This window comes from Ictalurus punctatus, chromosome 26 (assembly GCF_001660625.3).
Source record: "Ictalurus punctatus breed USDA103 chromosome 26, Coco_2.0, whole genome shotgun sequence".
NCBI classification, from domain to species: Eukaryota; Metazoa; Chordata; class Actinopteri; order Siluriformes; family Ictaluridae; genus Ictalurus; species Ictalurus punctatus.
In genome coordinates this window covers 6,422,507-6,450,371 of record NC_030441.2, presented here as the reverse complement: position 1 = coordinate 6,450,371, position 27,865 = coordinate 6,422,507, and the positions used below count along the sequence as shown (strand labels likewise).

Below are 27,865 nucleotides of genomic sequence, written 5' to 3'. Positions count from 1 at the left end.
AACGCAGAAAGCTTGATTAAACGTCGGGATTAAATATTGCAGTTTGAATGGGTTTCAACGGGGACATTTTTGTCCTTAAGGTCAAATGAGGGTGAAATATAAAAATTCCAATAAAAATACAAACCTTTTGAAAAATGTATGCTGTTTGCATTAACACAAACAAAAGGATTTTTAAAGAATGAAAAGAAAAAAGATCCATAAGGACGCACAAGGGTTAATAAAATGTCAGTAGCTGGATGCTTTTCCAGTTGCTGATGCAGAAAAAGTTTCAAGACTCTCAATCCATCCTCATTATGAATAACTGTGTACAGGCTCTGATGTCCACAGAGAAATGTGAAGGGTTGTCGTGGTGAGAGAGGTATTCATGGATTTGTAGATCTTTGAGAAATGTGGGTAAAGACTGAAAGATGGTTTGGGAAGATGTCATTCAGAAATAACGTTTCATAGGGAAAGGACTTGTGTGTTTTTGGGAGAAGATAGAAATTACTACAGCGAGACGTATCTACCGTTTGGCTCTGGGCGGAGCCAGGGAGATTTCCAGCTGAAAAGACATCAGTAATCGTTTTCTGAATGAAGAACTTGGTCGCTGGGGAGTGACGTCATTGTCAATTCACTTATCGGAGTCCGGAAATTTGTGTCTCTGATTCCCTGATGTAAAGAACTGTAATCATAATGTCATTTCTTTTTCCGAGGTCTTTTGGGACTGTGTGTCCTGTGGACCCCATTTGCTCAGAGGGATATATTAGCCAGTAGATTGCTTGTTATTCTGACTGATGACATGCAGCTTTTAGTGTTTGTTTGTTTGTTTATTTATTTATTTATTGCCATCTACACCACTAGGGGGTCTGAACAAACCAGATACATAGATTGACACTTTTGGTACATTTAAAAAAAATAATTATGTTGCCAATTTCTCTTTGGCCGATATTAATATAATATGATTATTGCTTGAAATGTTCCTGCTGAAGGTTATTTGGTAGAATTATGTTTGAGGAAGTATTAATCCAAATATTGTTACTAGTTTTAATTTGTGTAAAATGAATACGCAAATTGTGTCATTTGTAAATCCTTATTAAAATGAGGCACTTGCTACATACGTACTTATTTTATTATTTTTTTTCTATCTCAGTGCATTCGAGCTACAAAGTCAGGAAAAATGAATGCTTCTATTTTTGTCATTTGTTAGCCACAAGCTAACCAGCTAACTGTCATGAGTGATTGTATATTTTCCTCCTCAAACCCATCCTCTTCTGGGTGACATGGGATAGCGAGGTTAGACATGATTACTCTTAAACAACTGTATACTATAGAGTTCAAGCAGTGCTACACATGTTGAAAAGATCTTCAGAATGAGCATCGGGGTTTCTTTCTTTTTTTTTTTTGTCAGTATAGTCTTGTGAAGTCTGTAGTGGGATATGTCTCATTTTATGGCTTTAGTGTGTCATTCCGGTTCTAGTAAGGGCTTGAGCTTGTTTATGAACCTACTGGAACAGCAAGACAGCAAGGCATTACATAGTCCGGCGTAGAGGTAACAAAACCATGAAATCGTTTATTTTCTGCATGTTGTTGTGAAAATATATTTATTATCTTGGCGATATTTTTTAGATGAAAAAAAGCGATCTCAGTAAAATGTACATGAGCTTATTTGAGATTTGAGACTAGAGTCAATAATGACACCAAGGTCTTTCATTACTGCAAATAATGTAACTGAAATGTCATCCAGAGTTATTGTGTTATCACGAAGCTTACTTCTAGCTGCGTCTGGTCCTAGTAGAAGTATTTCTGTTGTGGTACAATTACATAGGAGCAAGTTACTCAGCATCCAGTGTCTAATGTTCATTACACATTCCTCAACTTTATTAAGCTGGTGTCTCTCATCTGGCTTTGTTGAAACATATAGTTGTGTGTCATTGGCATAGCAGTGGAAGCCATGTTTACGAATAATTGTACCCAGAAGTAGCATATAGAGAAAAGAGCAGTGGAACACCAAACTTTACTGTACTATGTATAGAAAAGTCACCATTTACATCTACAAACTGATAACAATCAGTCAAATAAGACCTGGAGCCAGAGAGCCATTCCCTTAACTCAAGCAACGTTTTCTGTGTGTGTCTAGAAGAATATTATGAAGCTGCACTAGGGTAAAGGAACACAAGCCAGAAAACACATTCCTGTCTCAGAACAGTGATGTCGCCTAAATCCGGACTGAAAGATTTCATTAATGTAATTCCTATGCGTGTATGAGCCTAACTGCTGAGGTACAACCTTTTCTAGGATCTTGATGAGATGGGGAGGTTCGATAGTGACCTATAGGTAGACAGCTGGCAGGGGTCGAGGTGTGTGATGAGTAGGTAGGGGATCTAATACACAAGTTGATTTTAACCAATCCCTCCAGGATTTAACGATCGCAGAAACGCCGAGTCAAGCAAATGCAGAATCGCCGAGTCAAGCACACTACAGTATTTGGAGGAGCTTGCAAAGTTTTCGAAACGAACACCGATTTGGGCCGCGTGATGTCATGACACCGCGCATTCAGTCCAAACCCTCTTTGATTTGCGTGTGTTGAACATGAGTACAGCTAAAAGGTTTCAATTACCAACCAGTGTCACCGTAAACGATGCTGATAGAGCACAACCTAACACGAGGCCGATATAACACGGATCTAATTACGATAAATGAGACGTGCAGAAAATCGCTGAAACTAAATGAACGTTTACTGTGCATAATATTTATGTAATTTTCTCTGAAGAACTTCAGAAATATTCACTTGAAGTTTTCTGTTTACACAAACAACTATTTTACAAAACAAACGGAGTGCACGCGGTATTACTCGTCCCATTGGTTAGTAGTCCCAGTTTAACAGTGGCACGTTTTAATGCAGGAAGCAAAGTTTCTCTGTATTTTCTCCAGTGAGCCTGTTCCTCTTCGTATCATAAATGACCCCCAAACTCAGTAAATACTCTCTTACTTGGAACAGTAGGGGGTGGAGCAGAGAGATTTTCTTGCCAGTGGTGCAAGGAGGTTCAGCTGGGTTTGAGTGTTTCCACCATTTCAGCGATAGACCACTCTTTCTGTCAGTTAGTGGCTCTCTGAGGTAACGGTTCAGCAGGATTTTGAGCTCCATGGATGTCGGTATGAATTCGATCAAGACCGGTGGGTTCCTCTGCCTCTCTTTTTCCTTGTTTAGGAGGACTTGTTGGTCGTTGGCCTTCATGTGTGTTAGTGGCTTCGGGTTGTTCTGAGGCTGTGGCATGTTCCTGCACTATCCATTGTTTGGTTTATCCACTGTGCCTGCTGCAGTAAAAATATGGCCTTTATATTGAGAATCCAGCAGTGTTGCCAACGCCAAACATTTGTTCCTTTATTTATTTATTTATTTATTTATGTATTTTTAACAAACACTGCAACATTGTCTGTCTGTGTTTTATTTCCTCTGGTTGTGGGATCCTTTGCTTGAAGAAGTCATCCTTGAAATCAACAAAGTGGAGGCACCTTCCTAGTATTTCTGTGCTGAAGACGCCTCTGCTTTGTTCAATTCAAGGGTGACTTCTTCAATAGGGCCCAGTGTCTACCAGATTTAAAATGATATCCCACTGATCCGCACTTGGTCATGAAACGTTCCCTCGCATAAACATTCAGGGCACACTTCTGCTCCAACATCCTTTGCAATGTGCAGAGTGTAGTTCAGCAGGTAGGCACAACTTGAATGATGCCATGCTTTTGAATGCCAAGCTCTTTGTTTTATGGCCCTCAGACTTTTTTTTGTTGTTGTTGTTGCTTGTATAGTGAATAAAGTGTGTTGAATACATCCTGAACTTAGCAATTATATCCCCAACTGCTCTCTGGCTGCTGATGTCATCATTCTCCACAGACGCCGAAGTCTGGCATTGCTGCAAATCTTATGCCTTTAACAACATTTGCACCGCCATCTCTGAGCACAGTCACTACCGTATCTCATGTAATACGCCACCGGTCACTCAGGTCAAGAAAGCTCTCACTAACATGACCTTGACATGCAAGAAAACTTGTTTACTTTCCCAGTCAATAAAATAGCACGTTAGACTCATTAGAGGTGACCGCTTAGGTGACGCCACATGTTTGTGGTGTGTTTTTTTTTTTTTTCTTTCCTGTTGCAGCCGCCATTTTCTACCATGTCTCTGCAAATATTGCACTTTGCATTCCCTGGTGTTGGGTCTGTAAAGTATTCCCATAGGATTTTTGTTTTCTGTCCCGCCATCTAGCAGAATTAAAAAAAAAAAAAAGAAAATCCATTTTAATTAAAAACGTGTGTATAATTTTATTTTCTAATAACATAAATAATTAGTGCTGCTTTAATCCAGTCGCAGGTTATAGATAATATTAATAATTCATTTAATGAACAAATTTGACCAATAGACATTAATTAAAGACAAAAATAGTGCGTGTAATTCCACGTGTTTTATCTACAATAAATAGTTACTCATAAATCTCCTGTAGTTACTTTAGCCAATGACTGCTTGTTTTACTTTCTTAAGTCAAAATATAGGATATATGATATTTGAATGAAAACGATTTGTCTGTTGTGTTTTTGTCTCTTTTGTAAAAAAACAACAAAAAAAGTATATATTTTTTTCCATTGCATGCTTAGTTAGCAGCATGTAGCTTAGCATGCTACATGCTAAGCTACATACAGCATACAGCACACATGAATTTAAAATCTAGGAATTTAAACTTACCTGCTCGCATTATATTGCGTCCAGTGTCTCCTCCCAGCTTTCATTCAGGGGTACACTGGCTTTTGAGTCAATGGGAAAACAGCGTCTTGTTTAAAATGTACAGAAGGCGATGCGTGGGTCTTTGGAAGAACCAGTCGTGGAATTTGTGATTGTGAGGACGAGTGGTTCAGTTTTGTTTGAATTCGTTTACTGCATGTCCGTGTCCCCGCGGGAGCTCACTACGAGCTTGTTCACTACCACTGGGCATCTAATGGTGCTGTTTGAATAAAACTTTGTTGCACGCTGAAGTGGCGTTATGTGTAATATTACATAACATCAAGTTAAATAGCGAACGATGACCGGCCGTTTTACTGTCTGTCAGATGCTCACTTCACTTCTGAGTGGCCTTTTTTAGACGGAATAGGGAAGAATGCGTTATGCATTCTATGGTGTCAAAAGTCTGGCTTGTGACATATCTGCCGAATGGGATTATGCATCGGGCCGATGCTGATCATTTAAAAATGGCAAATATCGTCGGGTATAACGGCCTCGGTTGACTGCTAATTTTCCGCGTTTGACTTTAAAGAGCACCTATTGTGGGTTTACAGCACTGCTGAAATTTTACACCGGAAGTGAGCAGCAGCGAAATCAAGTCTTGTGGAATTAATTATTATTCATTTAAAAGAAGGTATAAAAGGCAGAACTATCGGTTATCGGTATCGACCGATATCACTCTGAATAGTCAGTTATCGGTATCGGCTGAGAAATTTAGTATCGGTGCATCTTTGCTCTGCTCTGATTGGTCAGGTGTCCCAGTCTGTCGTGATTGGTCTGCCACTGTCAGCGTGTGTCAAAAAGAAAACGCCCACTACCATAACGAGTTTCAGCTCCGTCTGTTCGCGAGCAGCCGGTAAAGACCAGAGGCGGGGGTTTTGTTACATACCTACGTAGGTTAGTACAGGAAGTAAAGTCTGGAATCACTAACGACTCGTTTCAGCTGTTCAGAATCGATTCCTTCTTTTGGGAGTCAAAAACTCTGTTTGCTTTGATTTTTGAAACCCTGCAGACTTATTACATTCACAAACAGCTCTATAACACACTACGTGAAAGGTCATATTTGAACAACCATAATCGGTGCACTTTAAATTAATATGCAGATTTTTTTGCCTAATATTTAAAAATTTTGTCCTTAAAAAAGTAAGTCATTAAAACTACACACTGTGCTTCTGTGGTCTTCATGGGCGGCCGTGTCTCAGGTGGTGGAGCAGGTTGTTCACTAATCGTAGGGTTGGCGGTTCGATTCCTCCACGTGACTCCACATGCCGAAGTGTCCTTGGGCGAGACACTGAATCCCAAGTTGCTTCTGATAACAAGTTTGCGCCTTGTATGGCAGCTCTGCTACCATTGGTGTGTGAGTGTGTGTGAATGGGTGAATGAGAACCAGCGTGAAGTGCTTTGGAACCGCTAAGGTTAAAAAATCACTATATAAGTGCAGACCATTTACCATTACCATTTAAATTTACTACTGTATTAAATAAGAATCTAGTATCATTTAAAAAAAAAATATATATATCTTAAGGTGGTGACCTGCTGATCTAGCAGCACTAAGGCTATGTCCACAGTAATTCGCATAGATCTGAAAACTGCATTTTCATATTAAAATGCTCTCCGTCTAGACTTGCATTTTCAAATGTTTTCCAGAAATTGCGCGTTCGCACGGAAGTGTCTGAAAACGCGTACATCCCTACACCGCGCATGCGCAAAAATGTATGAAGCTTTGGCCTGCGTCATTTCCATCAGGTGTTTATTTGCTTCCCGTCTCTTTGATTTGGTGCGGGAATGTCAAGGAAAAGCACAGAATTTATTAAAATGGACGGAGAAAAAGGTGGGATTGATGCTGCGGGTAACCCAAGACTATAAAATTGAGTTAAATGGGTCACATGACTTAAAAAGTGATTTATTGTTTTTGGTTATCTGCATTTTTTTTTTCAGTTCACACTACAACGCGAAAACGTTTCCGAAAAGCTCAGTTTTTGCTGGACAAAAACGTCACCTCAGTGTGGACGGAAGGCCAAAACGTAGAGAGAAATACGTTTTCAGATTTATCCGGATTAATGTGGATGTAGCGGAGATCCTCAGAATGCTCTCCTTCCATGCAATTTGGAATACTACCAAATTATTCCGACGCCCTTTCGTTCTAACTCTGAGTGATCTGTTTCAATTCTGTGTGTGATCGTTATACCAGGTGATCGTTTTTTCTCTCTAATTATCTTTTTTTTTTTTAAGTGGGGCTACATCATCTACAATGCAAGCTCCAAGCATTTAGTTACCTGATTGAGTTCTGTGGGGTCAGACAGTCCACCAGTCTTTTTATAGACTTATTGCCAATCATGTGGCAGCAGCACAATGCATAAAATCATGCACATACAGGTCAAGAGCTTCAGTTAATGTTCACGTCAAGCATTAGCACTGGGGAAAGGGTGTGATCGTCGTGACTTTATCTGTGTGATCCATGTCGGTGCTCGATGGGCTGGTTTGAGTATTTCAGATTTTGCTGATCTCTGGGGAATTTCACACGAGAGTTTACCAGAATGGTGCGAAAAACAAAAAATACTGAGTGAGTGACAATTCTGTGTGGAAATGCCTTGTTGATAAGAGAGGAAAATGGCCAGATTGGTTTGAGCTACCAGGAAGGATATATTAAAAAAAGAAAAGAAAAGTCTACTCTTGGTTGAACCCTAAGTTTTGCCTGTAAAGAGTGCAGTTGTTGTTAAAAAGGTTAAACCAATATGTAGACCAGAGAGGTGTCTATGGGAGAAAAAACAAGCCGTGTTGAAGCTGAGAAAAGAAAGAACATCTATCGTAACTATTGCAAAGCATCGGGCACAGCCAATACAACAATTTGTAATGTAGAAAGAAACCACTGGTGTACTAACAGCTTGACATTTAACAGGTTGGCCAAGGAAAACAACAGCAGTTGATGATAGAAACATTGTGAGAGCTGTGACAAAACCCCCCAAAACAACAGTCAGTGACTGTTGATCACCGGCAGCCTCCACAGGGCATGGGTGAAGGTATCACAGACCACCATTCAAAGATGACTTCAAGTGCAGAAATATAGAGGCTAAACCACAAGATGAAAATTCATTGGAATTCGCAAAGAAATCCAGAGATGAGCTACAAAAGTTGTGGAACCAAGATAATCCTCTACCAAATTGGTGGAAAGGCCAAATTGTGGAGAAAGAAAGCATCTGATCATGATCCAAAACATAGAAGCTCATCAGTCAAGCATGGTGGAGGTAGTGTCAAGGCTTGGATTGCTGCTTCTGGAACAGGCTCACTAATCTTTATCGATGTAAATCATGATGGTAGCAGAATGAATTCAGAAGTTTACAGGAACATTTTGTCTGCCAATTTAGAGAGAAATGCATTCAAATTAATTGGGATGAACTTCATCATGCCGCAAGACATTGATTCAAAAAAAGCATTGTCAGCACAACAAAGGACTTCATCAGTGGGAAAACGTTATTTATAAATATTTATATGTAAAATGAAATGTATTATAATAAATGTAAAGTAATCCCCTTTTATAACTGTGTGCTATATAGTCAAAAAGTGCAATTGTGTAACCAGGACATTCATTATCGTTTTACCATGAAGTCTGTTTTGTTGAAGTTATCAACTGTTCACTGATGGAGACTTGAGTGCAAAACTCAAAGGAAAAAAAAAAACACCGAGCCTGCGTACATTTTGCCAAAACATACATACAGTCACCCCAAACCATTTTGTGTTATGGTCTGATGAGACCAAGGTAGCATCTAGGTATAATTCTAAAAGATATGTTTGGAGCAGAAACAAGACTTTCAGCCAAAGAACACCATAGTCGTGGAGACGCATGGTGATGGCGGCATCGTGCTATGGGGCTGCATCGATTCAGTTGGGACTTGGGATTTAGTCAAGATAGTGGGAATCATGGATAGTTGCAAATGCCAATCTATTTTGGCACAAAACCTTGTAGAGCTCTGTTAGAGAGCTGAAGATTAAGAAAAATGTCACCTTCCAGCAGACTTGGATTATAATTAGGGCTAGGTGGGGCTGAAGCCTTAGGATCTGAGCTCAGAGGTGGCCTCTGGTTGGCTGTCATTCATGTCACTTGCATGACTGATGATCCTCTCCACCAATAGCTGGTGTGATGTGGGTGTTCTGGTACACTTTGGCTGCCGTCGCATCATTCAGGTGGATGCTACACACTAGTGGTGGTTGAGGGGATTCCCACCCCCATACTATACAAAGCGCTTTGAGTTTCTAGGGGAAAAAAAACTATATAACTGCAAGTTATTATTATTATTATTAAAAATATAGCCTCATATGCATGAATAATTTTGGAATGCCTAACTTCAAAAGAAGAACCAATCTTGCATAATGAGATTTTTGAATAATTTCAAGCAGTCCGCAAAATAATTTTCCAAATGTGAATAGAGCCTTACCTCGCCTGGCATTTTACCAATGCGTCAGAAATTTTGTAAACTGCCTTTAATTAAAAAAAAAAAAAAAAGAAATTCTTGTTTTTCCTATTTGACAGGACAGACTGAGCCACTTGTATGTCACGGTTAGAGATCTGGCTTTATGTCACTGATAATTTCAATGACATTATCTAAGATTTTGTGTCTCGTAAGGCCAAGAAAAAGAGCAACTAATAAATCTGAGTTTAACTTGTGAGTGCGCTGCGCTGTAAACCACCCAATAAAAACCTAACTGGCTGTAAATGCCTAAGCATGGGGCTGTAACCTAATGACGGGTCAAACATCTGTTGTCCAAACAAAGAAAAGCCATCTGTGTGTGTGGAACCTGCTCCTGCTGCAGACCCCACCTATGCAGCTGTTGTTCCTCCAGGTAATCGAGCTAGCTATATAGTCATGTGAAAAAATAAGTACACCGCATGGAAATTGTTGGCTTTTTTTTTATGTATTTGGACAAGCAAACCTTTGATTATCTTTGAAACAGTGCCTATTAATAAAGTTGATATACTTGAATAAAACCACAAGGAAAAATAGCTTTTTCAATCATTTATTCAACAGAAATATCAATATATGTGATATTCCTCTGTGGAAAAAGTAAGTACACCCTTGGCCTCAGAAAAAATTAATATTGCCCCTTTTAGCAGAAATAACTTCTTGTAGGTGTTCTGCATAATTGTCCACCAGTCCCTGACATCGGCGTGCTGGAATTTTTGACCACTCTTCCATGCAATATTGTAAGATGTTTGAGGGTTTTCTTGCATGTACCTCCTGTTTCAAATCTCCCCACAACATTTCAAAGGGATTCAGATCCAGGCTTTGACTAGACCATTCCATAACCCTCCATTTCTTCTTTTTGAGCCATTCCTTGGTGGATTTGCTTGTGTGCTAAGGATCATTATCCTGTTGAAAAGTCCACTTTCGGTTCAAGTTCAGATTTTGGACAGATGGCCTCACATTATCTTCAAGCACTCTTTTATATGATGCAGAATTCCTAGTTGAATCAATGAATGCAAGCTGTCCAGTCCCTGAGGCAGTGGAACAACCCCAAACCATAGCATTTCCACCACCGTGCTTCACAGTTGGTATGAGGTGCTTCTCCTGAAAAGCTGTCTTCGGTCTGTACCAAACATGTCTGCTGTTACTGTGGCCAAACAACTCTTATCTTTGATTCGTTTTTTTTAGATAGCAAAGGCTTTTGCCTGGCACGCATCCCATGTAGGTCAAATTTGTGCAATCTCTTTCTGATTGTATAAGCTTGCACTTTGACAAGAGCAGTTGCAAGACTCACTAGCAGATCTTGTGATAAAATTTTTTTTTTTTTGCATCAGACGGTCTGCTCTTGGGCTGAATTTGCTGGACAAACTGCCAGTCGTTTGAAATGTGTGCCACTTGCAGATTATTTTCCTTACAGTGAATGATATTTTTCAAATAATTTGGAGATCTTTTTAAATCTCTCACCAGACTCATAGGCATCCACAACCTTTTTCTGAAGGTCTTACAGAACTCTTTAGATCTTGGCATGATGACACCGCACACCTCAATACCAAAAGGTACACTAGATATGAGAGAGGAATAAATAAAACAGATTCCACCTGCACTCCCTGAGCAGATTCTAATCACTGGCACCGGATCTTGAGCACCTGATTCTAACTGGGTAAATGGATTTGAAAAATGTGGTAAATGTATTGGTGTGCTTAGTCTTTCCATGTGACTGCTCTGTTGTTTTTTGTTCATTTAAATTGTGAAAATTACTACAAAATGTCAATTTCATGTCATTTGATAGTGTATAACCTTTATTAATAGGCACTGTTTCAAAGATGGTCAAATGTTTTCGTGTCCATATATGTAAAAAAACAAACAAACAAAACACAGCAATTTCCATGGGGTGTACATATTTTTCAACATGATGAGTTTTGCCCCACAGACATACACAGCTGGCTTTTCTATGGGTTTTCCACTTTACTTCAGTTTACTTGAACTGTCTGTGCATATGCCCTGTAGTCTATACAGTGGTGCTTGAAAGTTTGTGAATTTTCTGCATCAATCTGACCGAAAACATCGTCAGATATTCACACAATACGTAAAAGTAGATACAGAGAACCCAATTAAATAAATGAGACAACTATTATACTTGGTTATTTATTTATTGAGGAAAATGATCCAATATTACATATCTGTGAATGAAAAGTATATGGAAAGTAAGTTCTTCTTGGAGAGCAGTGGTTTTCTCCTTGTAACCCTGCCATAAACGCCATTGTTGTTCAGTGTTCTCCTGATGGTGGACTCATTAACGTTAACACTAGCCAATGTGAGAGAGGACATTAGTTGCTTAGAAGTTAGCCTGGGGCCCTTTGTCCTTGTGGACTCTTAAGGCCTGTTCACACCGGGACGTTTTTTTACAGCGTGTTAAGTGGTCCATTTAAAGCCCCAATGGCTGTCAATGGGAGTGTTCACACCCACGCTTAAAACACGTAATCTTTTTAACGTTTCATATATTGTAGATTCATTACACATACAAGGAAATATTTCAAGCCTTTTTTTTGTTTTAATCTTAATGTTTACGGCTTACAGCTCAGGAAAATCAAAAATCCAGTATCTCAGAATATTAGAATAAAGAATTTATTCTAATTAACACAGAAATCTGAATGAATTCAAATTATTACTTATTTAAAGAGAGTGTATTGTTTTTAAAATGAGAAATTTAAGGATTTAGTGTTAAAGAAGTATTTGTTGCAGTGGCCAAATCGCCAAATACCTTACATTACCATTCATAACATCCATTTTCAGTTTGCCGATTCACAAATAAGTAAGTAAATAAATAAATAACCAAGTATAATATTTTTATCTCATTTGTTTAACTCTTAGCTTTTCAACCTTTTGTAACTAAAGCCTCCCCTATCATGTGGCATGTCCTGATCCCCCCGCCCCATATGATTATGATTATGGTCTAGGTAATCATAGACCAGGTATACTGATTATCTATAGATAAGCTAACAGGTACGGAACATGAATTATAAAAAATGTTTCTGAACAATATAACCATTTCGAACAAGGGAATTAGGTTGTAATAACGTGTAAAACATGTTGCATTCCATTCGTCTTGCATTCTAAAAACATTTCCATATGAATTATGCAAATCACGACGAAGGGCGCGTCTCGTTATCCATGACATTGGCTGAGAGCCGGAGATTTAACACTCACCGAACAGAGCAGACGCAGAGAGAGGTGAGAGTGCAGCGGGAAAGCAAGACCTCACGCTTGCAGGACATTAATGCTGACTTTTGGAAAGTTACTAAGGTTTGTCCAAAAAGTCTCTAGATTTGTCGCTAGGCTAAAAAAGGCGCTAAAGGGGTCTGAAAAACGACTAAGTTGGCAACCTCTGGTCTGCATTGACCCAATTAAATAAATGATTTAATTTATGATTTATGATAATTAATTTATGATTTAATCCGCCTCTCCCCAGCAAAAAGAAAATGCAGAGGGAGAGGGAACGGGGGGATTTTCATTTATGCACATTCTATTTGAAAAGCAAGAGGAAATACACAGAGTACCCAAATGATGCGCTGTCTGTGTGTTTTCTTTGTCTTTTTCTTGAAAACAATTAGCTCCCCCCTTCCGATTTCTCCTCGGGTTGAGAACCACTGGTTTAACTGGGTTCTCTTTGTTTACTGTTAGGATGTTTTATGTCATATATATGCAGATAAATAGAAAAATCTAAAGATTTTAGAATGTTGTCTTACATGGACATATGAAGTTTCATTCAAATCCATGCAAAGAATTGAGTTACAGTTGTTTGAGTAAATTGGGCTCCACCTTGTTAGAACTGATTGAAGTGTGGAGGCCATATTGCTTACAAATTTCAACATTTTTGATATTTATTGTGGTTCACACTCTCCCGAGCAGACTGACACCAAATTTGTGAAAGTCAAAAAACCTAGGAGTGGACTGTAAAAGTATTTTTTTGTATATTATGCAAATTAGCAAAAAAAAATAAAAAGAAGCTAAATGGTTCTTGTGGCTTTTTGTGTTTGGAAGAACCCAAAGAAATCAAGGGGAAAATAATTTTGCTTGTTGGGCTCATAGTACATGAGATTAACCAAAACGTACAGACTTGCGCTATAGCTCCATTAGGCTAATTTGGTAATTAATATTAATAAAGCACTCTATCAACTGACACATAAAACTGACAATTAATTTCACAATTTACATTAACAAGAAAACAGATCAGTCACATGGAAACGATGAATTTTGCATCATATCACAGAGTGCTTGAAGATAATGTGAGGCCATCTGTATAAAAGTTGAATCGAAAGTGGACTTTTCAACAGGATAATGATCCTTAGCACACTAGCAGATCCACCAAGGAATGGTTCAAAAAGAAGAAATGGAGGGTTATGGAATGGCCTAGTCAAAGCACAGATCTGAATCCCTTTGAAATGTTGTTGGGAGATTTGAAACAGGAGGTACATGCAAAAAAACCCTCAAACATCTTGCAACTGAAAGAATATTGGATGGAAGAGTGGTCAAAAATTTGAGCAAGCTGATGTCAGGGACTGGTGGACAATTATGCAAAACACCTACAAGAAGTTATTTCTGCAAAAAGGGGCAATACTAGCTTCTGAGGCCAAGGGTGTACTTCAATTTTCCACATTAGAATATCACATCTATTGATATTTTTTCTGAATAAATGATTGAAAAAGCTATTTTTTCTTGTGGTTGTGTGCAGGTACATTAATAAACTTTATTAATAGGCACTGTTTCAAAGATGTCAAAAAAGCCAACAATTTCCATGGGGTATACTTATTTTTTCACATGACTCTTCATCGCTAGCCTATGGAATGGCCGCCTGACCATCACACCCATATGTGAGACTTGTATTTCCACATCAGCCATGGCAAACCATGGACCATGCTTTGTGCACAGGGGCACTGCCATGATGAAACAAGTGTGGGCCTTTTATTTCTATTGAAGGGAACTCTTAATGCTACATACAAAGACATTCTAGACAATTATTTACTTACAACTTTGTGGCAACAGATTTGGAAGGCCCACATATGGGTGTTATGGTCAGGTATGCACATACTTTTTGGCCATATAGTGTAGATCATCTTCAATTTCATATAAACTGCGTTGCAATTGCCTGAAATGCGTATATACGTGGTACGGAGAAGTAAGTGTTAAGCCATCCTAAATTTAGTTTACTGAGCCACTCGTGTGACGATCTTATAAAGGAAGAGCGCAAGGCAAAGACAAAATCTCTGATAGAAGGGTAGTGTTTATTCATTCTACAATCTTCCTACCTTATGAATCCACTCAGCACAAGTTTCTATAGCATCACATCTATATATTAACCACACATTCTGTACATGCTAATTATTTTACATACTAATTACTTATTGTTTACTTGGGACAAAAACCCTTTTATTTTATTGGCAGGGATAACGGGGTTACGTGTTTATTGTTTGTACAGCCAACCTCGCACTCGTGAAGCTCACATGGCCTTACGGCCACATTTTCACAGTCCGTACGTTTACATGGACAACAATAATCCGATGTTAACCCGATTAAGACGATACTCTGATTAAGAAACTAGCATGTAAACAGCAATTTTTTATTACCTTAATCCGACTGAAGTCATATTCGAAGTAAACACAAATCGAATTAAGACGTGTGGAGTATTCCTGTTTTAGTCGCATTATCGACGTGTATTACAGACATGTACACACCTTAATCACACTATTAATGTCGTGTGGGAGTTTTCACCGCATTTTGCGACAGGACACGTACACACACGGCAGCGCTCAAGCGTTTTACGGCAAACAAGAGAGCACGGCTGCTTCCCAAACCGCGTACTTACCAACTACAGTATACATTAGGTGAAATACATGTATTTTGGTTACTACATAGTAGGTAAGTACGCGGTTTGGGACGCAGTCGTCTATTCGCACGTATGTCATGACAAATAATCAACTGCACCCGAAGCTTTCGTAAAACTAAAAATAAAAACACCCAAAACTGTATACGGTACCATAACGAAGACCAACTGCACATCGATAAGTGAAATTCTGGAGGGACGTCGGACGGCGTGGCGCGGTGACGTAATGACGTGTGCTGTTAATCGATCTATGTTCTATAACATGTAAAACGGGAACATGAAAGGAATATTCTAAAAGCAACTCATGTAAACACCTTAATCACAATATTGTCTTATTCAGAATAAGGTCAATAATTAGATTGCTGCTGTCCATGTAAATGTAGTCATTGTCACACTTAAGGTAGCGCTCATTGTCAAACTACTGTCTTTTGAGTCTCTCATTCCTCACCCCAACAGGTCTTATCTGCAGAACATTGTGACCTAATGCTTTCTCCTTCAGGCAACTCACTGTGGCAATTAATCAACCCTGACACTGCTCTGACATAATCGAGGGTTAGATCAAGCCACTAAACAAATGATTTGAAATCTTTCAGTCCTACAGGTTATGAGGTTTTCCTTGTTTCCTCATTGACCTATAGCAGCAGGTAATACTGGCTAGCAGGCTAACAGAAAACTTATAATTGACCTTTTTTTTTTAATTTATTTATGTAACTCGACATATACATATTGAATCCCTTTTTATTTTTTTTACTTCTCGGTGCAGAAGAGGAAGCAGTGTACTTTATTAACAGTGATACTTAGCAGATATTGTAGAGCTCGTGTGAAGATTAGCAAACCATGTTTTATTTTACATCCGGACCAACCAAGAGACTGGCAGAAGCTGTTGTGCTGTCTCATTTGTTTATGGAGACTTTGGGTGTGTGCGTGTTTGGAGGATTGTGAGAGTAAGTGGAACATGCCAATGCTTTGAAGGATGTAATGTTATTTACTTGCGAATCTGTTTTTAGAGGATTTAAACCTAACATGGTGAACAAATTATACCATAGAATTCAGGCAATTTTACTGGGGTTATCTCATACAGTGTAGCAAGTAATAATCTGGAAGGACCTTTGTAATATCACAGTCTAAAACTGGATTTAAAGGGAAACAAATTAGTAAATGAATCACATGTAAATGAATCATACGTAAATGAATCACATGAAAATTGAATCACACGTAAATGAATCATACGTAAATGAATCACATGAAAATGTATCAATTGAACATGAATCTCATGAATATGAATCTCATGAATATGAATCACATGTAAATGAATCACATGTAAATGAATCACACGTAAATGAATCATACGTATATGAATCACATGAAAATGTATCACTTGAATATGAATCTCATGAAATTGAATCACATGTAAATGAATCATTCGTAAATGAATCATACGTAAATAAATCATAGGTAAATGAATCACTTGAATATGAATCTCATGAAAATGAATCACATGTAAATGAATCATACATAAATGAATCACATGTAAATGAACCATATGAAAAGGAATAAATAAATTAAAGACAGAAGGTGTTGTGCACACATTCATTATATTGGATTATGTTGGGTTCATTCTAATTTATTCACTGTAAGAATTGCTGTAAAATATTTTTTTAGGTTCTCTTAATTTGGGATTTCTGTGTTTCCTTATATGTTTTGCTAATTGCGCTTATTTTTTTAAAACTATGCTATGTTGAATTTATAGTCTTATGTATGCCGTGCCGAGTTTCCCTGAAACAAATTCACTGAAAGCTCTGGCTGATATGGCAATAATTTAAACTCAAATAACAAATAAATTTTTTTTTTTCCTCAAAAATTAATGAGCAGTAACCTCTACCAATGGGTATGCTGAAAATGGGAGTTGTTTACCATTTTCCCTAACCATTGCTCTCTGTGCATTTATCCTACAGCCACCAGACACAAACAACGTGTTGGGACCATCCAAAAATGGCTGAATTGTACCAGTCCTTAGGTGAGTCAGTTTTTATTTGCATATATTCAAATCGCAAATCGTTGACAGCAAAATAGAACAGTTCAAAAACTTGCTGCATCATCATTTTTATTTCAAATAAGAATTGGGACGTACTGTATGGGTACTTGTCCCTTTTTGTCTGATGATATGAAGGCATCTGATTTTAGAGAAACAAACCTGGAACAGGTTGCAGTGTGACTTACAGTGGGGGGAAATAAGTATTGGACACGTCAACATTTTTTTTGTAAATATATTTCCAATGAGGCTATTCACATGAAATTTTCACCAGACTTTTGTATTGACTCTAGAAATCTGGAAATATAAAGAATTGAAGTCCATAAATAAAGTTATGTGTAATAAAGGAATGGCACAGGAAAATGTGTAATAAAGGAATGACACAGGAAAAAAGTATTGAACACGCTAACTGAAATGTATTTAATACCTTGTGGAGAAGCCTTTGTTTGGAATGACGGCTTCAAGACGCTTCCTGTATGAAGAAATTAATGGGCCGCAGTATTTAGGTGTGATTTTGGCCCGTTCTTCTAAACATAATCAGGTGATTGACTGGGCTGTTCTAACACCTTGATTTTTTTTTCTCTGAAACCAATTGAGAGTTTGCTTTGCTGTATGCTTTGTATCGTTGTCCTGCTGGAAGCTCCACCCACGTCTCATCTTCATCATCCTGGTGGATGGCAGAAGATTCTTCTCAAGAATCTCCCGGTAAAGGGCTCCATTCATCGTTCCTTTAATAATATGAAGTCTGCCAGTACCATGTGATGAAAAACAGCCCCACACCATGATGCTTCACCGCCAAACTTTACTGTTGGTGTAGTGTTTTTAGGGTGATGTGCAGTGCCATTTCTTCTCCAAACATGGTGTGTAGTATGAGAGCTAAAACGTTCAATTTTGCTCTCGTCTGACCAGACTACGCTCTCCCAGTATTTCATAGGCTAGTCCAAATGAGTTGTAGTAAACTTTAAACGAGCTTCGACATGCCTTTTCTTTAGTAATGGAGTCTTGCGGGGTGAGCGTGAGCAGTGGAGTGCATTGCCTATTGTTTTCTCTGTGACGATGGCACCTGCTGCCTCCAAGTGTTTCTGGAGCTCTTTCTGAGTGGTCCTTGGTTCTTGGGCTACTCTTCTGACTATTCTTCTGACTCCCTGGTCAGAAATCTTACGAGGAGCTCTTGAGCGTGGTCAGTTGATGACGGAGTGATGTTGTTTCCACTTGAGAATAACGGCCCCAATGGTGCTTACTGGAGGATTCAGAAGTTCTGAAATACATCAGTATCCCGATTCCATCAATATGTTTTGCAACAATAAGGTTGTGAAGGTCTTGGGAAAGCTCTTTGGTTTTTTCCTGTGTCATTCCACTTTATTACACATAACTTTATTTATGGACTTTAATGTTGTGAATTCTTTATATTTGCAGATTTCTTGTTAATACTGATGTCTGGTGAAAATTTCATGTGAATAACCTCATTGGAAATATATTTACTGAAAAAAATGTTGACGCGTCCAATACTTATTCCCCCACTGTAAGTGTTGTGCAAAATGTTGAGGTCAGATGAAACAAGTATGCAGATAATTTCCCCAGCAAATTCTTCCAGTATGAATTATGTAATGCTTACTGTTATTCATCATGTGTTTTTGCTTCATTTTCTTACAGTGCTTGCAAAGTGAGCACTCTATTGGTATTTTTCTTACATCATTTAAGCCCTGCCCCCTAATTTCTGATATGATGGATTTTTTTTGTGTGTGCTAATTTGCATAATATGCAAAACCTATTTTTTTTTCTTTTTTATGGTTTCTCCTCCAAGGATCACAATACTCAAATGTCAAACTACTCGGGGAGTCTCCTTTTCAAAAGTTGTTAAAATCATATTGAAATGTAAAAAAATGTAGCTGCCACATGAAAATCGAATCATGTGAGGCGGAGCCTAATTCACTCAAAAAGCTGTAATACATGACTGCTTGTATGCATTCACACAAAATGTGAAAGCCTATTGTGGTCATACACAAAAATTTGGGGTGTGGTCATAAACAGGAGGCAGAGCTATGGTCAGATAAATGTTTTTCAACAAAGTCCGATCAAGCTGAAATGGGGTATGCTACATCTATGTGCTAATCAGTAAGTAATCTTTTGATTAATGAAAAAGATTAAAAAAACATGACCGCCATCGGCAGACATTTGGTGGGGTTCCAATTGAGCTAATATATCATCATATAACATAACATAAAAAATTTCTAGAATTCTGGGCCTGCTTTTATAAAGTTGGTGTCAAAATACTCGTGGGATGCTCAACCTCCAATATTTAAAAAAAATATATACTGAAAAGCAGTATGGCTGCCACATGGCAGTAGTCCTAGAGGGGTGGAGCTTCAGTTACTCACACACCTATAATTAAGGACTGGTTTGATGAATTTGAATGAAAAGTTGAGTGGTGTGTTTACTGCAAAGTTCTGAGGACATTGAGTTATGTTTACATAATTGTTTATCAGGATCAGTATATCTGATTTGCTGGGGTTAATAGAAAATTCCTATTTGATCTGATTAATTGATCCAAGCCACAAAAAATCCCTTTTGAACGATTTGGCCCTCTGACATTTATGATCATTTCATAATATGCAAAACTCATTTTAATGAACTACTCCCAGGATGTATGGTTTATATTCACAACGATGACGGTAAAATACACAGGAGCGACCCGAAATATTTCGACATTTGTAAATATCAGTTATATTTTTAAAAAAATATATATATTCTGTAATAAACATGTATATCATATTACACCACAAGGTGGAAACATTAATCTACGAATCTTCATAAACATGCATCCAGAAGACATCTTTATTTCTACTGCAGGAAATTTAAAGTTCATAATACTACAATATTTAAATTACCATTATCAAGATTTGTTTTACTTACATGTAAAAACAAAGTCCCAGCCTGATGAATACATCTACATGCCAATAATCGGTTGTAGTCATAGTGCCACCTACTGGCAACAGCCATTTCCAGGCCTTGTACTTTAACAAACTCCTACCAGAGATTTAATCAGATCCACATCATATTCGGTCAGTCTAATCTAAAGGCCTTGGCGATGTTAAATTGCGAAGCTTTTGATTTCTTGTTCAAGGGCGTGTGTGTGGTGGCCTGACAAAGTTCGATATGAAACAAATCACATTTTTGAGGCCTAAACATGTTCGAAAATTCATGGAACTTCGCACACACCTCAAAAGTGGCGAACATTTACATCTGATACAGGTTTAAGAATTACGTATGGCGATAACCGCCACCTACAAAATTTGAACGAAGCAGCCCTCGCGCTTCGTTTCACCTACACGTAAGAAAATCAGTAAGTCTCTTAGAGCCTTATCCTTAACCCGACAGGAAGTCAGCCATTTTGATATTTCTCTTCAATTCTTGCTCAGATTTTGCCATTTCCAGGCCTCGTACTTTAACGAACTCCTCCTAGAGATTTCATCCGATCAACATCATATTCGGTCAGTCTAATCTAAAGGTCTCGTTAAGGATAAATTGCAAAGCTTTCACTGCACGGTGTGGCCGTGGCGGTCTGACAAAGTTCGATGTTTTGCCATGAAAAAGGAAGCTGTTCTAACTCATACATACCGTGTCCAATCTGCTCCAAACTTCACATTTGCTAGGAATCCTGGCCTGAAGACATCTACATGCCAATATTTAGTTATAGTCATAGTGCCACCTACTACCAACAGAAAATGACATGCTTTACATCGTGATGCACTCCTAACAACATATAAGTGCTAAAAAATGGAATGGCGTTCCCCTGGCAGAGCAGGCCCAGCGTGTACCAGGGTGCGAGGGCCCGTCCATCTCTGCAGATTTAATGACTGAATGTTATTCTAATTGACCCAATTCAGGCTTAGGTGTCACATTTGTCATTTAATAATAATAATAATGTCTATTTTACAGCGGATCTCAACAATGTAAGATTTTCAGCATACAGAACAGCAATGAAGTTACGGAGGCTGCAGAAAGCTCTGTGCTGTGAGTCCATTTCAAATTTAATTTCAGTTACACTGATGACTAAATAATAGAATTCTAATTAGGGATGCACCGAAATTAAAATTCTTGGTAATGAAAAACGTGTTGGCCGAATACCGAACACATTGTTTTGGTTTTTTTTTCCCCGCGTTTTTGTCATTTATTTTGCCTTTTTTTTTTCAAAATAATAATATATTGAAAAAATATAATAAAATAATACAATTTTTACTATTGTGTCTTGCTTTTCAAAGAAAAAAAAAAAACAATTACAAAAACTACGATTTCAAAATATTTAACACTGAACATTTTTTTTTCATTCCAGCAGGCGTAGGCTACCAACAAGGCTTTAACTTTAACTTTAAATAAATAAATGAGTAAGATAAAAATATTTTGATGTGGTCATCTTTGAGCCCCTTGAATAGCCGATGTTAGGCCTATAACTGACTGCTGAAAGAATTTAACACTCTGAAACCTACAACAAAAAAGTGCATTAAAAAGTGCATTGACAAGAGTGCGATAAATAGTTCTATTTAGTTCTATACGGTTGATTATATTGGGGATATATACCGCTCGCGTCCCTGTACACCTCGCCGAGTATTATAGTAGATATAGTATAGTTAGATACGTCGTTAATGTTATGTTCCCTTAAAAAAATACGTCTTTACCTGCTTCCGTACTCTACTCCCTTACGTCTCGCGACCTGACAGAAACATGCTCCGGAGCATAAACAAAACAAACGCACGTGTCCACAGTAAACAATGTCACGGTTGTCAACATCCGAAGAGCATGCGCTCGTGCACGTAGCTCGTGCATGCGCGGGCCCCATCATCGCTCCGAGCGCGCTGCCGGAAGTCGCGGTCGTGAAATTTGCGCGTCTCACTCTGGTTGCTAGGCTATTTGGCGCGTCATCAAACACGTCATTGTTCGGTCAAATTTATTCGGCCTTTTCACGAAAGTGCTTAATTAATTAATTTATTTATTTATTTTTGCTATTTTCGGTTGCCAAACATTCGGTGCATCCCTAATTATATCTACCACTTTTGGATATTTTATCCAGAATCACCTGAAAAACAAATGAGATCCCACATGAGTTAAACATTTTTTTGTACTTCAGCAAACCAGCAGTGTAGATATCTATCTATCTATCTATATATATATATATATATATATATATATATATATATATATATATATATATATATATATATATATATTTTATATATATATATATATATATATATATATATATATAGATATCTATCTATCTATCTATCTATATATATATATATATATATATATATATATATATATATATATATATATATATATATATATATATATATATATATGTGTTGTTCAGGGGTGTTGATCAAAACACAGAATTATTATTGCGTAACGTTGCTCTATGACTACTAATGAAAAGATAAGTCTTAATAGTATTACATTTAGTTTAGTTTTTTCAATTATAGTTTGATGCAACGGAAATAATATGTGAGGTAGTGGAAATGATGAAACATGGGGGGGGGGGCATTTTATTAGGACGCTGAACCTTACTATCTTGTTGTGCAGTGGACCTACTGGGGATGTCCGCAGCATGTGAAGCGTTTGAGCAGCACAGCCTGAAACAGAACGAACAGTTCATAGACATCATACAGGTGATAAGCTGTCTGACCAGTATCTATGACCGTTTGGAGCAGCAGCATAGCAGCCTTGTGAACGTTCCTCTGTGTGTGGACATGTGTCTGAACTGGTTGCTGAATGTTTATGACACGTATGTACCGTTCCATTTTTACTTTTAGAGCAGATATGTATGCGTCTGATTTCTGTTTCATGTTTTGACATGTCTAAATAGCTATGGCACGTTCTACAAATGTCAGACCCGATGGAGTTCATATGGGGCCGGCAACACAGAAACCCCGTTTCATTATTTCTTTATATAGTATAGTGTGACGTTTCGAAAAATGAGCATTACGTGATATTTTGAGCAGACGTATGATAATAAAATAAAATAAATTTTATTTACTAAACAAAGATTCGTAAAAAAGAAAATAGTGCAATAGATTTGTTTTGTTTTGTTTTCTTCTACAAAACACTAATTTTAAACCTATATTAAAATTCCATAGCAAGAATAATTAACACCGGTTAACCCTATTTGTTAGGGATGATTTCAGCCAAACAAGGAAAATCTGTGAATATTTTCATCTCAAAAGAGCTTAAATAGGCCTACAGCAAAGCGTCTAACATTCTACGGATAATCTACGAATCTTCATGTTAATGCCGTGATAATTAGAAAAGAATTAAATGTTTGTTTTTTTTTCTCTCATGCGTTCAAGCACGTTTTTACACTGCTTTGGGCTATAGGTTCTGGTCGGTTAAATCATTTGTTGTGTTTTTGGCAAAATGAGGGCATATTTGCATATTACTATACAGTCATGTGAAAAAATAAGTACACCCCATGTAAATAGACTCTATGGATGAACACTGCTTATGTATTTCCGGTAGAATCTCAGCCAGCGACTTTACTTCCATACAGCAAGTTCCTATAGCAAAGTGTACTAGAGGCATTAAATAATTAAACGATATATATATATATATATATATATATATATATATATATATATATATATATATATATATATATATATATATTGTTATAGTAATGGCTTCCAGAAAGTTAACGCCTTAACGTTATTTGGACACATGATTTATTTATTTATTTATTTATTGCAATGATATTTGGAGAACTTTGCCATTTACACAGCTGTACGTAGGTACTCCTGCATGATACAGTTTGAAAGCTAAGAATCGTGTGATTCGATTGATATATAAACCGTTTAAAGATACAATCACAACAGCAGCAACAATCAGTGGCTCAGGCAGACCACAAACATACAAACAACACTTAGGAAACAGAGGCAACTCATGCTTGAAGCCTCATAGTAGTCCACTGATCCGTAATATCCCAACAAAAACATTCTTGTTACACTGGCAACGGTCCAAATGATCCAGTTATGTAAAAAATCTTTAGTCCATAACATATTTTACATCAGTAAATCCCCACGGACTTTTGCGTCTTCATTCAAAAATTATCTCGGAAGATCGAGTTTTCTCGCTTATCTCTTCAGCGCGTGAATGAATATCCATTATCGGTAGATTTCCAAATGGCCTCAGGGCTGTGACCCATCGAATGACACTTCATTGAACCAATAGGAGCTTCCAAAATCCAATGAAAGTCTGTGCTGAAGAGAAGAGCCTTCCCTCTTTCCTTTGTGAATAGCGCGAGCCTATTGCGTCGATGACTGGCCCATCGTATAGCCAGTGAAATTTTGAAAAGAATGATATCTTGCTTCACGGGTGAGTTTCTACACTTCAATTTAAAAGTCCCTGCATAAAGCTGTGTAACCAGTGGCGCAAAAGTGTGCAAAGGTTTCAGTTATGAATATACATATAAATATTAGTTTTGTAGGTTGCTGGATATGTGATATGATAATTATAAGAAAAATTAAGAGTAGCAGCATTTTTATCTTTGGTATGTGTACACGGTTAACGAGGGCCCTTTGGAGTCTCCAAAATGTTTTGGTAAAAACGCATGGACGTGCCCTTAGGTAAACCTGTGTAAAATACTCATTTTCTTTGCTATCGTTATCAAATTTGAACTTGGACTAGGAAAGGCTTCGTGCTGTGGTCCATTTGGGGTTTTCCAGCTAATAGCTCCCAGCTGTAGTCATCTGTATGCACACAAGAAAAATCAGGCAGGAGTAAAACCCCTTCGATTCCAGTGTGTTCAAACTTCTACAACTCAATACCTGTAGCACTTACAGCGATGCACTATACATACACCGTGACATGAATCTTAAAACCGCTCCACACAGAAAGACACATAAACACTGCTGTAACACAGAACAGTGTCTGTATCTGTAATACCATGACAACATGGACAGTTTTATAGAATCACAACTATTCAGCCACTCATACACAATTGTATGTGATTTAACATTTCTCTTTTTCTCTAGTATCAATTATTGGAGTTGTATGTTTTTTTATTGGGGGCCAAACACCAAAGTTGCTTAGGGAATGTGTTAGTGTGTTAGGCGCCAAGCAAGTAGTGCATGGAACCCTGTTGGGCACAGTACTTCAGGTCATGCCGTCATATCACCGAGGAAAGCACTATTTTCATATAACCACACGGTCTCTCGTGTTATTCCTTATATAGGTTACACATAATATCCCATATTTGTCCTACAAACACCCTATTCTACTTTCAGAGCTGCATATTGGTGTTAATTGATTAAAAATGTTTAAAAGTTAATAAACTCATTAAGGCCCTCCCGAAGGTCACAAGCATGCTGATGTGGCCTGTACCGATTTTGAGTTCGACACCCCTGGTTTATACGGTAATCCGGGCACTGTTTTAAAATTCTGTGCATGCATAGAGTGAGGTTTAGAGTAGGGGTGGACGATGTAGACTTAAAGCTATAATCACAATATTTTATGGAATTTTTTCTTACAGTAACGATATATCTGACTGTATGAAAATAGTAACATTCAGCACTACTTTTTGCCCTCAAGTCACATCGCCATACAGTCTTGAGAGCTGTGCGAACACAAACATTGATCCAAAAAAGTCCGATTTAATCCTAACCATTATCAAATACTAAGCTGTACCAAATACGTAGGCTGAAATTCCAGTGAAAATGCAAAAACGATTATTCATTGATTTTATGCAGAAAAGGCAATAACCCAATAGAGAGGTGCATGTCATTTTGCATCGGAACCCGGAAGTTAGCATCACACCGCTTCCCTTGACAAAAACCCAATAGGATTTTCACATAGACTTTTGGATTATTGCAAAAAAATAAGTTCTGTGATCAACAAAAGTTTACAATACTAACACGTTTTGTCCATCAAGAATCATTTTCACAAACGAACACACCTTTTATGAAGTTTGAAGCCTAAATACAATCGGCAGAAATAAACAGCTAACCCTATGCTATAAACGAACTACACCACGGTCGCTCGACTTCAACGTCACCATCACCGAGCTTCCGACAACTTCTCCAAACTGGATTTAAAAACTTTTTCCATAATACAGATTTACTCAGTGGATGAATCTTCATCCACGTTTTTGGAGGGAATTGTGCACGGCGTACCTGCACCAGTTTATCTGCAAAGATTTTTCCTGTTCGGCGGGATTACGTTTAATGTCCTCGACAATGTGTGTAGTCCCATTTAGCAACTTGTTAATGTCACGATTTCCTCTTGTGCAAGCGCTGGAGCACGAGGCGAAGCTGGCAGCTTCCCGTTTCCGGGTTTCGACTTTACAAAACGACGTCATTCCTGCGCTACTCTATGGTGATTGGCTGTAAGTTTAGGAAGCGCTTGATTCGATCTGGAGTTTTCTATGAGCGGAGGACGAACTTTAAACGTCAATATCGCAGTCGATCATGTTCATGTAATCGTGGGCAGTCAAAATCGTAATCGCGATCGATATTCGATTAATTGTGCAGCCCTAGTCAGATATGCAGAATATGATGGAAAAGTAAAGAATGTGCCGGACCTGGAGGATTTTTCTGAAGAACAGCGGGCAGTTTAACTGCTCAGGACAAACAAGGGACTCGTGAACAACTCTCACAAAACATAAACACAGTCGCTGATCATCCAGGTAACGACACGCAGTATTAATAATCAAGGATGTGTAAACTTTTGAACAGAGTCAATTTTTTATTTTATTTTATTTTTTTTTAAATAAATTCAGCTATTGTCTTGTGGACTATATATAAACATCTGTTATGTGAAATAGCTTCCTCAGGGCAGAACTAAATAAAAACAACATTGGGTTTTTATCATCCCTCTTATTTTGTTAACAGTATTAACGTTTAGTAGATTCTGCAAGGGGTATAAAAACTTTTTGGCGCAACTGTATATGTGTGCAGTAAAAAGACATTTCCGTTGTAGAAACTGCTTGCTGTTCTCCTATTTTTTGAGCGACTGTTCTAACCCTGTGTTCTAAATTCATCTAATCAGTTTATATGTGTCTAGTATCGGTAGCTGGCTGGAGTCGTAATATAACGGGTTTTTTTTACAATTTTCTATTTTGCCGCACTTCAGTGACTTTTCAGCGAGTGTGTTTGGAGAAATTGTTTTACTAATTCTAAATCGGTTTGTTCTCCTTTTGGTGGCACATTTCAAAACATGCAGTCTTACAATAGGTTGCCATTCTGTTTGTGCATTGTTGACTATAAATACTGTGTAGCCCAGGTTAGCCCATGCATATGTCCACCCCTTGCTATACTTATCCATGCAGCAGTCCTTATTAACTCTCACTTTCATTACTTTCACAGAGGTCGAACTGGGAAGATTCGAACCCTGTCTTTAAAAACAGGAATAATCTCTCTCTGCAAAGCTCACCTTGAAGACAAATACAGATGTGAGTTATTTGATCCCGGGTTAATATCGGTTTAATGCACACTGATTAATGAGTAAGAGAGATGTTTAAATGTGCAAATTATATATTTGTTTCCCGATAGTTTCAGCTATATTTTGCTCTGTAGGTCACTTTGTTATTCTGCTGATCTGTTTAGAATTGCAAGCTAACAAGCAATTATTGGTCGAAATATTAATAAATGCAGTTATTGTAAAGGCGGATCTCGCGCAATGATTTACAGACAACAGACGCCATTTTTGCATCGTATTATTTATTTTGCTACAAGTATGTCTCACTCATTTTGCACTG

The 27,865-nt window shown here is 37.8% G+C and overlaps 1 protein-coding gene across 8 annotated transcripts in view; it reads left to right on the top strand.

Moving 5' to 3' along the window:
• Positions 1-27,865, top strand: part of dmd (dystrophin) — a 241,529-nt gene that overhangs the window by 158,530 nt on the left and 55,134 nt on the right. For all 8 annotated transcript variants that reach the window (XR_008393479.1, XM_053675989.1, XM_053675988.1 and 5 more), the window contains 4 exons: positions 17,045-17,106; positions 21,061-21,135; positions 22,702-22,903; positions 27,474-27,559. Coding sequence is in view for 7 of the 8 variants with exons in the window: in XM_053675989.1 (XP_053531964.1) it covers positions 17,045-17,106; positions 21,061-21,135; positions 22,702-22,903; positions 27,474-27,559 (425 nt within the window). In the remaining variant the exon portion in view is untranslated. The remainder of the gene's footprint in view (positions 1-17,044; positions 17,107-21,060; positions 21,136-22,701; positions 22,904-27,473; positions 27,560-27,865) is intronic.